The 17,058-nt window shown below is 36.8% G+C and overlaps 1 protein-coding gene across 10 annotated transcripts in view; it reads right to left on the reverse strand.

Annotated features, from left to right (window-relative positions):
- Positions 1-3,162: 3,162 nt before the first annotated feature.
- Positions 3,163-17,058, reverse strand: part of LOC104597958 (U5 small nuclear ribonucleoprotein helicase) — a 156,926-nt gene continuing 143,030 nt past the window's right edge. For 5 of the 10 annotated variants that reach the window (XM_088903294.1, XM_088903293.1, XM_088903292.1 and 2 more), the window contains exons 46-50: positions 14,566-14,736; positions 12,337-12,486; positions 12,140-12,268; positions 9,094-9,162; positions 4,594-5,235 (exon numbers count right to left, since the gene is read on the reverse strand). In XM_088903294.1, the coding sequence (XP_088759420.1) occupies positions 5,161-5,235; positions 9,094-9,162; positions 12,140-12,268; positions 12,337-12,486; positions 14,566-14,736 (594 nt within the window). In that variant the 3' untranslated portion in view covers positions 4,594-5,160. Of the gene's footprint in view, positions 3,546-4,593; positions 5,236-9,093; positions 9,163-12,139; positions 12,269-12,336; positions 12,487-14,565; positions 14,737-17,058 lie in introns of those variants that run through there. The other 5 variants (XM_088903296.1, XM_010259769.3, XM_010259768.3 and 2 more) reach the window with 2 other exon arrangements.

Here is a 17,058-nt window from a genome sequence, read left to right on the forward strand (position 1 = left end):
GAATAAAAGGATATTGTAATTGTAATTCTTTTCGCGATTCATATTATAGTCAGGTCCGGTGATGAGGGAAATTTATTCAAAACACCATCTAAAGCAAAAGGCCAAGAGTCTGAACGTTAGTGCAACAATTCTATGTCCAAATCCAATGTTAACAAGCTCCAACCAACTGCTTTCAAGATCCCTTTGGTCGCATATCAACAGGGACATGAATCGCAAAGCGCATTTCTTCGCTGGCCAGGACCGCAAAAAAATTATAGTGGTGATTGATGAATGGATTTATTTATTTATTTTTTAACTTTTCATCTTTTTGTTTTTTTTTTAACCAGCTACCGATCCTACCTGATTGGTTACCACTTTTGTAATACTGGTTGATTGGTTACAGGTTTTTTTCAGTATCATATTCAAAACATATCAGATTTAGATCCATCATAATGGTAGAACTAGCAGAGGGGGCCTTGTATTGCAGGGGCTCACTCATAAACTATTAGGCTTGAGCTCAATTTGAATTAGAGACTTGAGCTCAAGTCAAAAGTTCGGAAGTTTGAACTTGGCTACCTTTGATTGCAGGTCTCTCAAGCAGTCGAGGTTCTGAGCCGAGGTCTCCCTCAATTGCTGAGGTGCCAAACCGAGGTCTCCCTTTGCTATTGAAGTGTCGAGCTAAGGTTTCCCTAGCAGGTGAGGTGTCAAGCTAAGGTCTCCCTTAATTGACAATTGCCAAGCTGAGGTCTCCCTTAGTTGTCGAGGTGTTGAGCTGAGATCTCCCTTAGTGACTGAGGTGCCGAGCCAAGGTCTTCCTCAGTGGTCGAGGTGTCGTCTAGCTCAAGCTCGATTCGAATTAGAGACTTGAACTTGAACTTAGAAGTTCGAGCTTGATTTGACTCGAATTCAACTACCTTTGATTGTAGGTCCCCTAGCAACCGAGATGCCGAGCTGAGGTCTCTCTTGGAGAGAGAGTGACATTCTTGTAATTTATAAGGGGAGAGAGAGATGGCAAGAGAGAGAGAGAGAAAGATGGCATTCTTGTAATTTATAAGAAAGAGAGAGTGGCATTCTTGTAATTTGAAAGAAAAGAGAGAGAGAGAGAGAGAGAGAGAGAGAGTCCCATTCTTCATCCAAGTTCGAGTTCAAGCAATTTGGGATCCCATTCTCCGTCCAAGTTCGAGTTTGAAATTACTGTTTGATTGTTTGTCTTCTTGCAAACTTTAGAGTTAGTAGGAAAGGGTTTCTTCTTCTAACCTTGATTTGGGGTCCAATTCCCTTTATTTTTTTTTCTTGTTTCTTGTTTCTCCAACTCTTTTTAACTTGTCTGGGGAGATTTTACATATTTTATTTTTTGTTTATTGTTTCTTTGTATTTGTATTTCATTGTTTAAGTAATTGATGTGATTCATTTGTCAAATTGATTGTGTTTTCTTTTGTTTAAAGAATGAAAGAAATCCATTCCTCTCAAAATGTAAGTAAATGATGATTTAGTTGAATATTTGCAAACTGTAAGTAAAATAAATAAGACTTAGAAGTCAATAGAAAGTTGGAAATGAATGGTTGCTAGCAGTCCGGGATCAGTTAAAGCAATTAACTTTGTTTTCTTTTGATTTGTAGCACATTGTTTCATGTATTCTTCGTTCATTTGGTTGATGGATAACTAGTTCCTTCTGTAGTCACTAATTTTTAGTGTTATAGAAAGTTAAATTCCCACTTATATGATGAAATACCAAAGTTGTTGGGAACGGTCATGGGCATGGTATGTTAACCCATTCAACCCCTTGCTAACATTCACAGTGGCCAACAACACCCAATTTAGAAGAGTACAATTAACCAAGAACATTGTGAGTTCTGATTTATTTCCTCTTTAAATACACCTAAAACCCTTTTCTTCAAAGAAGCTACAATTTCTTTTAACCAAAAAATCAGAATATAATAATAGCTCATAAAATGAGTTAATATACATAGGACTCTAGAATGTGAATTATATAAATGACAACCATATGATGATTCGAATGCTGAAGAAGTCTCAATAAAGGCACTAGAGGTAGAGATTTATGGTCATGTATAAACATGGCTTGTGTGTTTTAACATCGTGGAGTGACACTTGCCCAATAGATGCAATGTGCAATTTGGGTTTTCAAGTCTATAAATATGAGAATCATACAAAACCAAGAGGTTCATTGAGTTCTAAATGGTTTTGATGCTGTAACTACTTACAAGGGGATAGGTGTTCAAAACTGTAATTTATGTATCAAAATTGCAAACAATTATTCGGTATGTTTAGCGCCAGATGGTTTCTAAGTCTATAAACATATAAGAATCATATAGAACAAAGATGTTAAGTGGGTTCTAAATGATTTTGATGGTGTAACTATGATGCGAAGGGAAATGCTTGCAACTATAATTTATGTTTCAAAAAGCATTAAAAAAATTATGTTTCAAAATTGCAAACAATAATTTGATTTGTGTAATGTCAGATGGTATCCAACTCTATAAAAAACTATCTGGCTTGTGTAATGCTGAATGGTTTCCAACTCTGTAATAAACCATCCGGTCTTCTCCATGCCAGATGGTTTATACACTTGTAGAATCATATACTACCTTATGGAATGTTGGGCTTTAGATGATTTTGATGGTGTAAATACTATTTTATCACCTGAGTGGCTAACATTTACAACTGCAATTGAAGATTCAAAATTGCAATAAACCATTCGGTTTATGTAATGCCAGATGGTTTCCAACTCTGTAATAAATCATCCAGTCTTCTCCATGTCGGATGGTTTATACACTTGTAAGAATCATATACTACCTTATGGAGTGTTGGGCTTTAGATGATTTTGAGGGTGTAAATACTATTTTATCACCTTAGGGGCTGAAATTTACAACTGCAATTGAAGATTCAAAACTCCAATAAACCATCTAGTCTATGTAATACCGAATGGTTTCCAACTTTGTAAAATACTACCCGGTCTATGTAATGCCAGATGGTTTCCAACTCTGTAAAGCACTATCCGGTCTGTGTGATGCCTAATGGTTTCCAACTCTGTAATAAACCATCCGATCTGTGTAATGCCAAATGGTTTCCAACTTTGTAATAAACCATTTGGTCTTCCCCATGTTGGATGGTGTCTAAATCTATTAAACACCACTCGAGTTGCTCTATACCAGATAGTCTAGGCACAAAATCTATTATTGTTGTTGATCATACAAGTAGATATGTAGTTTGGGTATTAATCACAAAGATAAGCATTATGAACTTTATTCAACTATCCTGCTATTTTAGCCAATTTGGCATTATCATTCACCACCTTCCTCTAGTACACTTGTTTTGAAGATGGAGTCGATGCTTCCCAACCAGCCGTAGTTTGAATTAATGGAGTTGATACTTCCCAACCAAATGGAGTCGAAACTTCCCAATCTGAAGCCATTTGAATGGGTGGAGTCGATACTTCCCAGCCAACTGTAGTTTGAATCGATCAAGTTGATGTTTTCCAACTAGATGGAGTCAATGCTTCCCAATTTGAAGTCGTTTGAATGGCTGGAGTCTATGCCTCTAGCCAGCTGCAATTTGAATGGATGGAGTTGAATTCAAACTTGGATAAGACGAATGAAATATGAATGCTTTTTGGATTCGGTGAATTTTGTTTTTAACAAAAGAGTAATTTTGTCCTAAAAACTTCATGTTTTCTTCCGCTCACTCAATTTGCTATTATTTCTAAAACATAACTACCAAACTTGGTCTTTTTTTTTTTTGCAAAAAGTCCAAACAAAAATATGCAAATGCAACTATTAAAGTCAAATAATCAACTATATTTTAGTTAATTTTCAGTTTTATAAATCACCAAAAAAATAAAATATAATCAACCATGAATTAAATACATTAATCATATTCATCATTAAAACTTCAAATCCAACAATTGAATTTTAAATCATTCTTACATTAGGTTTATTTTTTGTGCAACTACTAAAACTTGAGTCACAAGGTCAACTTGATCTTAATCCAAGATACAAATCATATGCAAATATGGAATTCATACTATTTTATTTTATTTAAACATTGGGAAAAATTAAGAAACCATAAATAAAATTTTAATGAATCCATACGTATGACAGATCATCCATATATCCACATTATCATTCTTTATGATTGGATGATGCAAAACATGTAAAATTTGTGAATTTTTATTTTCTCAAAATTAAGTAAGAAGCATATTAGCTGTAGACCTATACATTACATGAATAAAAACACGTAAGTTTACCAAAAGATATGAATTTGAACAAGAAAATACATCACAAGAAACACGCAAGTTTTTCTCAAGTTGCATATAAACCCACTTTGAGGAAAAAGTATCAGAGTTTGATTGTTTTTGCCAAGGTTTTTCCTTTATCATACCTTCTAGCATCATAGATATGGCCCAATATGTTTTATAGAATTTTTTATATGACATCATGGGTTGACCTGTTCACAATGGTTGAACCACTGACTTGTCACCTAAAGGGAAAACGGGTCAGTCTCCAAGTCAGTTTTTAATAATAGAAATATATTTAGAGGGTTACAACTGAAAATAACCCATTAGAAGGGCTAAAGGCAGACCAAAAGGGACATGGATCCAAGTAGTAAGAAATTATTTAAGCATTCATAATTTAACAACCAAACCCTCATAGTTACAAAGCTTAGAACATGAAGACGATAAAGATGGTATTTTTAGATGGTGTTTGCCAATATGTATGGTTTTATACACAAGTAGCCAGATAAAATTAAAGGAAGATGTATACTGCATTACTAACTCTCTTGGAGGCCCAGAAAATATATTTTCTTGATCAGGAAGCTGTACTTGATGAGTCATGCCACTAAAAAAGAAGTCAATCTCAACTCTGTATGATAATCATACAAATGGATTTCTCCGGCCAAAGTAAAAGTGAGGATCATCTCAAGGTTAAATGTGTAATTTCAATCTTCAAAGTTCAAACTGTGCCAAAATCTCCCAAGATAATGTTTTGATTAGAAATCCATGACAGCATCCCGTTGTTGCTTTAGCAATCTCAGTATGACTGTGGTTTTGGATTATATTTTGCAAAGACCATCCATTTACTCTGCTACTTTGGCTTCTGAACCACATGATTCCTGCAGACTTGCTGAAGGTTTTCTCCCATGGACATCTTATTTTTAAACCGTTCAACTATATTCTCCAATTGAGTGTTCTTGCTCAAATCCAAGATAGCAGTCTGAAACCAGAATGAGCTTCATCCCCTGAAGAAGCAGAATATTCCATTCAGGAAATTAAAAAGGGGAAATGACTAGGAATGAGAAGATGTTTTGACTGTATTTACAAAACTGAAAAAATAACTGTGACTCTGTAATAATAAACGGCATTATAGGAAACAAAATTCCAAAACGTGGTCAAATTTATGGCTTTGAACAGAAAAGATTATATGGTTGTCTTAACACCTAAATCATGGTTTCATGTCAATCATAATATTCAATGCTCTTGGACATCTTTTGAGAATAGCAAAATTTGGCTTTGGAACTGAACCTGAAACGCCCAAATGGGGGAGTTAAATATTACTGTGAAGTTTCAAATTCAATGGTGACCATTGATTTTCAAAGAAAATATAATTAAACAACTAGTAATCTAGCCATTAGTTTAAGTAGCTGACCACATATTATTGGGATAAAACATAATTGAGCTGTTCAATTGAGTAAAAAGTTGTCCCTGCTCCCATTTGAGGTGATTATAAATATATGATGTGTCTTCAATTTCTTGTTTCTTCTATTATTATTTTTTTCTTGTTGCTAATTAAGTTACTGTATGTATCAAGTCTCTGACACCCACTATGATGTTAGCCTCTGATTAAACTCTCTGGTCAATTGGAGTGACTAGTATATCTTGGATTGTTATGTATTATCAGTAATACAAATATAAAAGATATATTTGATATTGTATTTTACCCTTGTATATATATTATGTTAGCTAAACACTTCCAAGTTATATTCTCACTGAAGAATCCTGATTCAATTCCAATTTAAACTCCTTGTGTATGACTTAACGTTGAGGAACCCAAGACTTGTAGTTTTTCAGTGCAAGAGGGGGTAAGAGAGAAAATCTTAAGAACTCAATTAAATTAAGGCTACTGAAGTAGGTTTTCCTTCAATTGTTATTCCAAAATAAGAACAAGGAGATTCAGAAAAGGCCAATCATAAAGATGGTATGATGTATTTGATTACTAGAATAAATCTTCTGAATTAATTTTTTTGTCATGTTAAGGATGAAAAAACAATGGGTTTTGTTGAGCAAGAGAAGAGAAGAGAAGAGGAAGAGAAAGAGAAGAGAGGCGAGAGGACTGAGAGCCCAAAGAATACTGCAGGCGAGTGCAGTATGTTATTATTTATACTAGGCTGGTCGTACAACATAAAATATGAGGAAATTACAAAAGTACCCTTGCGGTACTAAATACGTATACAACAACATCTGTCAACACTCCCCCTCAAGTTGGAGCATAGATATCAATCATGCCCAACTTGTCACAGAGATCATGATGTCTGGAATGGTGAAGCCCTTTTGTAAAGATGTCTGCAAGTTGGTTCTCAGAGCTGACATAGGGAGTACATACTTCACCTGTGATGACCTTCTCTCTGATAAAATGCTTGTCAACTTCGATGTGTTTTGTTCTATCATGTAGCACTGGGTTAGCAGCAATGTTTATAACTGCTTTGTTGTCACAGAATAGAGTCATAGGCTTGTCCACTAGGAAACCCAACTTACTCAACAAGTTCTTTATCCACATACCTTCAGCTACTCCGTGAGCCATTGCACGATATTCAGCTTCAGCACTGGATCTAGCCACTACATTTTGCTTTTTACTCCTCCATGTAACAGGGTTCCCTCCTATAAAGGTGCAGTAGCCACTAGTAGACTTTCTGTCACTTTGAGATCTAGCCCAATCTGCATCTGTATAGACTTCAACTTTCAAATGCCCGTGCCTTTGAAATAACAAGCCAGCACCAAGAAACTTTTTTTAGATATCGGAGGATTCTTTCTGCTGCTTTAAGATGAGTGGACCTAGGTGCATGCATGAACTGACTGAGGACACCAACAACATAAGCAATGTCTGGACGAGTCATAGAAAGATATAACAATCTCCCTACAAGCCTCTGGAACTGTTTCACATCTTTGAGAGGTTCACCTTGGCTGTCACCTAATTTATGGTTGGGGTCAATGGGAGAGTCAACTGGCTTCACTCCCATCTTTCCAGTGTCCTGAAGTAAATCTAGGACATATTTCCTTTGGGAAATGAAGATACCCCTTTTTGATTGGGCAACTTCAATTCCAAGGAAGTATCTAGGAGGTCCTAGATCCTTCACTTCAAACTGAGTGGCAAGGAAACCCTTCAACCTCTGGATTTCATCCTTCCAGTCACCAGTAACAATTATGTCATCCACGTATACTATTAAAGCAGCCATTTTACCTTCTCCTCTTTTCACAAATAGTGTGTGATCTGATTGACATTGCTTGTATCCTTTCTGCTGAACCGCAACATGGAATCTGCTGAACCAAGCTCTTGGTGATTGTTTCAGTCCATATAAAGACTTCTTCAACTTGCACACTTTCTGTTCATTGCCTTAAGCCAGAAAACCAGGGGGTTGAATCATGTAAACTTCCTCTTCAAGGTCACCATTCAAGAATACATTCTTGATGTCAAGCTGATGTAGATCCCAATTCAGATTAGTAGCAAGAGAGAAAAGAACTCTAATGGAGTTCATCTTGGCAACATGGGCAAAAGTTTCTGCATAATCAACTCCGTACACTTGAGTAAACCCCTTTGTCACTAAGCGAGTTTTATACCTCTCCACCGTTCCATCAGTCCTATGCTTGACAGTGAACACCCATTTACATCCAACTGGATCCTTTCCCTTAGGAAGATCTACAAGTTCCCATGTGCCATTTTTATGAAGGGCATTTATTTATTCCTTCATGGCATTTGTCCATTCAGGTACTGAAAGAGCTTCTGCCACATTCTTGGGGATAGGGACACTACCAATAGAGGTAAGGAAAGCACGGAATGAGGGTGAAATGTTCTCATAGGAAACAAAGTTGGAAATGGGACGTTTAGTGGTGCACAATCTAACACCTTTCCTGTGAGCAATAGGAAGGTCAAGGTCATTAGCAACAGAGGTATCAATTTCAATAGAATCAGGAACATCATTGGGAGCCAAGTTACCTGAGTGGGTATGATCCTCCCCCGAGGAGTTTGATGGCACTGGAAGTACAACTTCTAGATTCTCAACAGCTCTTGAATTTGGTTGGCCTTTGCGACGACGAAAGAAGACACGAAATGGCGGAGGATCAGAAAGAGAAGGGAGCTGAAATAGTTTAAATACACGAGGAGGAATGGGAAGAAGGGAGGCCTTAGGAAAGAGAAGTTGATGTGGGGCTTTGTACTCTAACCAACGAGAGGGCATACGATTAATGAGGTAGGTAGAACAAAGAACAACCTCAAGCCAAAAACGTTTGGGGACATTCATATGGAGTAGTAAACCCCGGGCCACTTCAAGGAGATGTCGGTTCTTCCGTTTAGCCACACCATTTTGTTGTGGTGTTCGGGCACAAGAGCTACGGTGAAGTGAACCACGCGAAGCAAAGAACTCCGTGAGATCACTATGAAAAAACTCTTTCGCATTGTCTGACTAAAAAATTTGGATTTCAGTCTGAAATTGAGTGAAGACCATCCGCTGAAAATCTTGGATAATTTTTGGTACTTCCTCCCTGGTTCGCATAGGATATAGCCAAGTATATCTAGAATAATCATCAATGAGGGTAATGAAATACTTGTAACCACTCTCAGATGGTAAAGTAACAGGGCCCCATACATCAGAATGAATAATGTGAAAAGGAAATTCAGATTTACTATGTTTTTGAAGAAAATGAGTTCTACAATGTTTACTCAACTGACACATTTGACAAGAGAAATCTGAAACGGACATTGACTTAAACAGTTCTGGGAATACAACTTTTAAAGACTCAAAAGACAAATGACCAAGGCGACAATGCCATAAATAAACTTGACTCTTACAGGACTGACTCATAGACTCTGTAACATAAAGACCAGCCTTATTCTCCAGCATGTAAAGTCCATCAACCATACGTGCCCTACCAATCGTCCTCCCCGAGGCCAGATCCTGTATCACACAATGAGAAGAGAAAAAGGTCACTGAGCAGTTCAAGGAATTAGTAACACTACTAACAGAGAACAAATTAATGGGAAATTTTGGAACATGTAGGACATTGTAGAAGTGTATGATCCATCAGCTAGTCTCACCTTGTCTCTTCCAGAAAGAAGGTGATAGGTTTGAAAGTAAGAGGACGTACCAGTCATGTGTTTTGACGCTCCAGAATCAACGATCCATGGAGAGTCAAGGGTGTGAGAAACAACATGGAAAGCTGTAGCAGAGTTACCTGACATAGATGCAAATGAGGTTGAGGGAGGAGCATCCATCTGACGAATTGCTCTACCATAGAGCTCTAAATGGTCACGGAAGGAATTCATAATATCCTCCTTCGGGTCAGATCCAGAGAGATGTGTCTGAGTCACAGTGGGGATGGAGGGCTGATTCTCCCGAGTGGCCATGTTGTATTTCTTTGTACCTTGCTGTCCGGACCTTTTATTCACATCTGAACCTTGCTTCTTATTCAGATCTTGAGCCCATTTTAGTTTCCCATGAAGATCCCAACAGGTATCTTTGGTGTGTCGGGGTTTCTGGCAAGGAGTGCACCACAATTTTTCCTTATCTTCTGTTTTTTTCTGGAGATCTCCTTTCCTGGAAGAAGATCCCACACCCCCTTTTGCTGCCAACACAACTGCATCCCCACCAGGGCTGTTCATCAAATTCCTTCTGCTCTCTTCAGATTGTACAAGAGCATAAACTTCCTGAACTGATGGAAGATCCTTAGAATCGAGAATCTGTACTCTAATAGATTCATACATAGGATTCAGACCATGTAAGAAGGCAAACACTCTTTGTTGGGAGACAAGTTTCTTGTACAGTTTTGCATCCTCGTCACACTTCCAATCCACATTCTGGTAATGGTCTAACTCCTTCCAAACAGAAGTCAAGTCAGAGTAATATACTAATAAACACCTCTCCCCCTGTCTACAAGTAGACGATTCAGCCTGCAGTTGATAGATCTTGGCATAGTGTCGCAGTTCTGAATATGTAGATTTTGCTTGTTCCCAGATCTCATTTGCAGTTTCAGCCCACATGAAATTCTTCCTTATTTGAGGTTGCATGGAGACCAGGAGCCAAGACATAACCATACTGTTCTCCTGATTCCATCTATCATATTCGGCACTCCCAGAGTGTGGTTCTTTAATTTTCCCATTAATATAGCCTACTTTCTCCCTTGCAGTGATGTATAACTTGATCCCTCTTGACCACTCTAGGTAATTTAAACCATCAAGAGGGACAACAACCATAGGAAAGGATAGGTCACCACCACCCCCACTCATTCCATTCAGCATTGAAGAAACTCCAGATGTGGCAGAATCTTCACCATTCATGATTTCAGGTTTTAAAAAAAAACAGCACCCAAAGAAAGGAGCACTGCCTCACAGAGCTGTTACAGAAGGCACCAGGCACTTTCTGACCTTCAGTCCACTAAAAAGACTGCTATTGCAGCACATAAACAGGTCCTTATGACCTACGGTTTCACAGGGATCCAAGAACAAACACTGCTGTTGCAGCATGTAAACAGGTCTGTATGACCTACGGTTTTATAGGAATCCAAAAGACAAACACTGCTGTTACAGTACATAAACAGGTCTATATCACCTACAGTTTTACAGAGATCATACGACCCCACAATAGAATGGAAGGTGTAAGGTAAAGTTCACCACACACCTAATCGGCAGACCTGGTACAGTGCCAACTTCAGGGCAGCCGAACAGTCAATGAGATCAAAGTAAAAGGAAAGAGCTACTTCTTGAACATCAGATGATAGCCTCTCTATAAACCAGAACTTTCTCTACGAACATCAGATGATAGCCTCTCTACAGCCGAACAGTCAATGTTGGCAGACTTCTTGGAACATCAGATAGAAAACTCTCTATAACCAGAACTTTTTTCTGCGCTGGAAGATGAAAAGTCAGGCAGGCATCTTCTTGCTTAAGGTCGAACAGCAGATGGATACAGCTGGGAGATGAAGAGACTGACTGCTCGATATTGGAGGATGAACAAATCAGATTTGCTTGACAGCACCCTTCAGGCCTGGACGACTTGCTCTGATACCATGTTGAGCAAGAGAAGAGAAGAGGAAGAGAAAGAGAAGAGAGGCGAGAGGACTGAGAGCCCAAAGAATACTGCAGGCGAGTGCAGTATGCTATTATTTATACTAGGCTGGTCGTACAACATAAAATATGAGGAAATTACAAAAGTACCCTTGCGGTACTAAACATGTATACAACAACATCTGTCAACAGGTTTACCAAAGAAGTATATAAAAGACTTGTGAGAAGATTTCTTAATGTCAGAGTGGTGACAAAGAGGAGGCAGGATTAAAAAGAAGCTAAAATTTTCTACTTATTTTGGCTGCTAAGTGAGGGCAAAATCTCTGAACATTGGAAACTAATTATTGAAAGGGATTCCAAATTGGTTGTTGGATGGATGCTAAGCTAGGAGGAAAATCTTTGGATCTTTAACAATGAATGAAGAAATTCAAATGGTTCACACAAAATATGGAAGTGTGAGTTTGATGGGTCAAAAGGAATGCAAATTCTTTTGCTGATGCACCTGCTAAACAAAGGGTGGGTAGAGATCAGTTGTTTTGGGCTCAGTTGTAAAAAGAAGTTATGTTAGGTTGGGGAGAGATAAGAGGGTTTCTCTCTGCTTTTGTTTCTTTATTGCACTTTTGTAATTTGTTTCTAATTTTAATGAATTACTGATAACAAAAAGAATTCCTTTTCCAGGGTCATGAACGAGAGGTAATTTTTTTTTTGGTAGAAAAGTGAGAGGTGTAACTCATGTATAGAATATTCTAAATAATCCATTTATTATCTTTATTTTACATATGCAGCCATTTCATGCTAGTATTTTCTAAGACAAACAAGGAAAATCCAGACACAGGTAGCTGTGGAACTAGGAAAGGACAACATATGCTGACCTGGAGGCTGGTCTGGGATGGTATTTCCATGTGAGTAACCAAGCGACCAGAGAAAGAAATTCTCTTGAGAGCATACAACTCTGATGTGGAGATGTTCCCAAGAACCAACCACCATGCTTCCTCTTTTACCTGTGGCAAGAAGTTGAAGTTATATTATTATGAGTATCAAATTTGAAGCCAAGGCAGATAAAACTTACCTTTGGAAATCGAGGGGTAAAAGCTCTGGATGTTTTACGTTGGGAGTTTATTTTTTCCAACTTAATGTTCAGAATACTGGCTTTCATGCCCTCTGGATCCCTTCTCTGCAGCTTCAATTTAACTATAACATGTGGAAAATGCTGCAGATCCTGAAATATAAGATAATAGATATCCAAAAGCTGAAATCAGCAAGCCTACCAATACATCAGGTCCAGAATCTAGATTTAGTTTTATAAAAAGTGAAAAAGTCAGAAAGTTTTATAAACTTGGGTAAAAGAAAAATAGGAAGTTTAGACATTTGACAGAAGGAATGGAAGTCAAGTTGAATTTGGTTAAAAGGGATGCCAACTGCATGGTTGATGCATTAGCTAAATAAGGGGTGGGAAGAACCAATGATTTTTGGGCTGTTTTGTAATTTAGATTCTTGCATAAATCCGGGGGAGTTAAAGAGAGTTTATCTCCCCCTTGTTTCTCTACCCTCTAATTATTTAATGAATTTCAGTTATTGATAAAAAAAGGATGTGAGAGAGTCATGAGAAAAGCATTCATGGAAGCTAGTGTATACAGATAATCATGTAAGCCTTTGATTCATCATGGAAAAGATATCAATTTGGAAAGTTTTTGTTACATCACGAAATTCCCAGTCCGGCTTGTCATGCCAATCCACTTCTTAGTGAAATATTGTATATATGTACAATAAGCTCTACTTTTACCCTCAGCAACTAAGCATAGATAGATAAAACTACTTTCCCGATTCTATTGGTTCATTTAACATTGAGCATAATTTTGGGTTGTGACCCTGAGCCTGAGGTATCTGGGTTGTGAAATGCATAGTGATGCCATTTACATGTAGTGCACTAGGGAAGTTTGGTGATAGGATATCGACTGCAGCTCTCAATATTTGAAATTTTCCTCTGGTTAACTAGATAATATACTTAAAAATTAACTCCTTGAGTTCCATGAGGTCTCTAAATTGCTTCATCTTAGGGTAGTAGACAAATGGGATAGTGCAGATGTGCAAATTCTATTTCTATGCTCTATAGTTCCTTATCATCAGTCTAATGCCCTATGTGATGGAAACAAGCTCAATACCATTTTGAGAGTCAAAGAGGACAACCTTTATCCATGAAAGTTGACATACCTGATTGAAGAAAGAAATTCTTATATACAAAGAATACAAACATGAAGAAGCATAAGAGACCCAGACTCCAAAAACCCAGTCCTACAAGCTGCTGCGTCCATACAATCAAATGTTGTTGAATGAAGCAATCTAGCATAACTTAGTTGACTATAGACAGGGAGCATATAGATTACAAATTCACAATCTACCATGCCCATAAGACTATTTTTCATTGATGCATGTCCAAAGTTTACAGAGATTTCAGAGACAATGCATGGAAATATTGTAAAAATTATAGACATAGTGGAAACATTGTGCATTATGTGGAAATATACTATTGTATTTCCAAATCAAACAAAACAATAAGCTGCAAAATTGTCCAATAGACTTTAAAAATTAAACCACATGATAGATTAAGTTCAAGAAACTTTTGAACTCACAAAAAGTTAGTTGATTCTAATAGATCAATCAAATAGTCTGTTACACAAACAGAAACTAAGACATGTCACAACCAAAAAAGAATTTCAATCTGGTTTAAAGTATATAATCATCTCCATCAAGCAAGCAATAATATTGCCTCTCCACATATCTGTAATACTGTTGCCAACTTATCATGCTAATGTTATAATACCATCTTGTGTGCTCCACATGGCATTGGTAGTCTTGATTAGGAAATACAAAGTTTCCAATAATATTTCGTGTTAGCACCAGTGTAAATGGAAATATGATATAGAAATATTAACAAATATAATATAGAAATATGTTGACATTTTAAACCATGTGCATATCTATACAATCATATGTTTTATCTTGAATCATTCGATGTTTTAGCCTTAGTTGACAAGGTAGTTCAGAGAAAACAAATATAGATAAAAAGATCACATTACAAGTTTATGTAGCCCAAGGAAAGATCAAAATAAAGTTCAACCAGATAAATAGTGCCTAAATTGCTTAAGAAGAGGTTGATACTTTCAAAGGTAACATTGAATACATAGTTTGTCATTTAAATCTAAAGATGCATTTTGCAAAAAACAGCACATCCAAGGAGAACCTCCTGAGGACTCTGAGGAGGGCAAGGGACCAGAAGACCTCGAGAAAGAGGCCATACCTGATATAACTGTGGAGCAGGGAGATCTTTAACTAAGGCTTGCAAAGTTGCCCTGGGGAGACTTAATAGTTGCAGCACACTTGAGATACCTCTTTTGCCAAGGGAACTTACAAGATCAGAATTCATGCATGGCAACATCCATAAAGAAGAATCCCTATTGCGCCATAAACCCTAAAGACAAATACAAAACAAAATATCAGAGATGAAATGGAAAAAAGAGTAACATTTCCTATTGGTCATGCTTGCTGAGGCAGGAGAAAAGAAAATTTTACATGGAGCTCTCATTTTTCGATATTTGTATAGTAAGTCATTATTTTTGATGTGTATACATTTCATATTGGAATTTAATAGACTAAAATCAAATTAGAAGCACTAGCTTTATTTTTTCTTGATTAGTAACACAGCTGTTTATTATTCATAGATTAACTCCACCAGCTTAATCCCAAGTATATGGGGTTGGATGCACAAATTCTGTCTTGCCATTCATCGTTATTAAACCATGTCCTTTACAGCCTTTGCCAGTTCTTTTAGAACTATCAACTTGTATTAGGCTACTCCTTACCTGCATAATAGGTAGACTTATATTATTGACAATCGACATGATTAGACCATTTCTCATCTACCTTTTGTTTTGTCACCTAATTCTCTCCAGGGCACTGATTAATAATTCCATCTACTATTTGACCCAACAACCTTCAGTTGGCCGAAGAGAAGAGGTAAAGTTATGTAGAGATGTGCTCAGGCTGCCTTAATTTAGACGGTGTGGGAAGAGAAAAATAGCATAATTTTCATTGGTAAGGAAAGGAGTGAGGAGGCAATGGGAATGTCTAGTAAATAGGGCTATACATTGGGCTAAATCTTTAGACCTATTTTCAGACTTCTTTGATGATATTTGGCAAAATTGGGAAGCTATAGCAAGAAGTTCAACTGTGAGCAACAAACTGGTTGTAGCTTGGAAATCCCCAGGAAAAAAAGGATTTATCAAGCTAAATTTTGATGGTAGCAGTCTAGGAAACCCAGGGCTGGCTGGTATAGGGGTGTTCAGAAATATTGAAGGACATATTCTTGCTGTATTTTCACGTCTTGTTGGAGTAGGGGATTTGGTGTATGCTGAAATCCAACAGTTTTGCAAGGAGTACAAATTGCTTGAGACCTAAACTATGACAAATTGTTAATTGAAGGTGACTCTAAATTGATAGTAGGGTGGCTGAAGGAACCAGAAAAAGTGATTTGGAAATACAGGGAATCAATGAAAAGATTTAAATGGTTAATTAGAGACATGACAATTATTGTCCAATGGGAAAGATCAGGAAATGGGATGGTTGATTATTTTGCAAAATTGGAGGTGCATAAGTCTGAACTGTTTCTGGCTCAGTTGTAATTCTGCTTCTGTAATGGGAGCCATGCCTCGTGCCTATGTTGGGTTGCTTTTATTGTAATATTAATCAAATTTTCATTACTTATCAAAAAAATTCCATCTACTTTAGAAACTCATCCTTCTCAACATATTCTTTTCCCACATTACAAAATAAAAAATCATAACACAAAAATATTAAATCATTTTTAAAGCAAAACAAAATGTGACGGAGCTTCACCTTTTTTTAATTAATATCACTTTTAATTATTTTTTATAGATTTTTCATTTTTAATTATTTCAATAATTTTAATGGACTTCATTTCATCTTTAAAAGGTTGTGTTTCATGAATAATGCTGCCATATGTAGCTGTTGGAACTTCTGGATGAGAAGATATATTGGAGCTCGTACATGGAGAGAAACAATATCAACTTTTAGCCTTTTAGGATGAGTATGCTTTGGGCTTCTCCAGCTAGGTAGTTATCTCAATCTAATCTATTAAGACTTAACAGTTTTGTCTATCCAGTTTCTTTGAAATCTCTGTATCTAGGAAAGGACAGATAAACCATTTGGGTGAATTTTCCTCCCAAGAAGGATTATAGCACATCAGTCCCCCTTGAGAGGACTCTAATAATGGGTTATATATGGAAATCCAAGAGACTAAAACATCCCTTTCAAAAGATAAATTGTCTAAGATACAGATTGGCAGGAATGAGTTTGTTTTGCAGATTCAGAGCAAATGTGGATTCCATGCAGTAACAAACTGTTAAGATCCTGAGTACATGTTGAGAACATGACATTCTGGTCTAATGATTTTCAATATATAATCACATTGTTAGTGTATTCTCAATGAGAATTTAAGTACTATAACTTTCTGGAGAAAGTAACCATAATAATTTACTTTCCCTTATTCAGACACTCTGGTCTTATCACCTTCCTATTGTATTCCATTTTCTTTTTTCTAATGATTTTTTATCTTATTCTTCAAAAAAAAAGAAGCAAAACAGAAATTGTTTTTAAGATTTTTGTATATTTAGATAGTAGGGCTTTTTTGGTCATTTTACATTCCATAATTTCTATTTTTCCTAGATCTAGTAGGATCATCCATTCCTATATGTATATGTGTCTGTATGCATTC

This window comes from Nelumbo nucifera, chromosome 4, assembly GCF_055504915.1.
Source record: "Nelumbo nucifera cultivar China Antique chromosome 4, China Antique-T2T, whole genome shotgun sequence".
Taxonomy (NCBI): domain Eukaryota; kingdom Viridiplantae; phylum Streptophyta; class Magnoliopsida; order Proteales; family Nelumbonaceae; genus Nelumbo; species Nelumbo nucifera.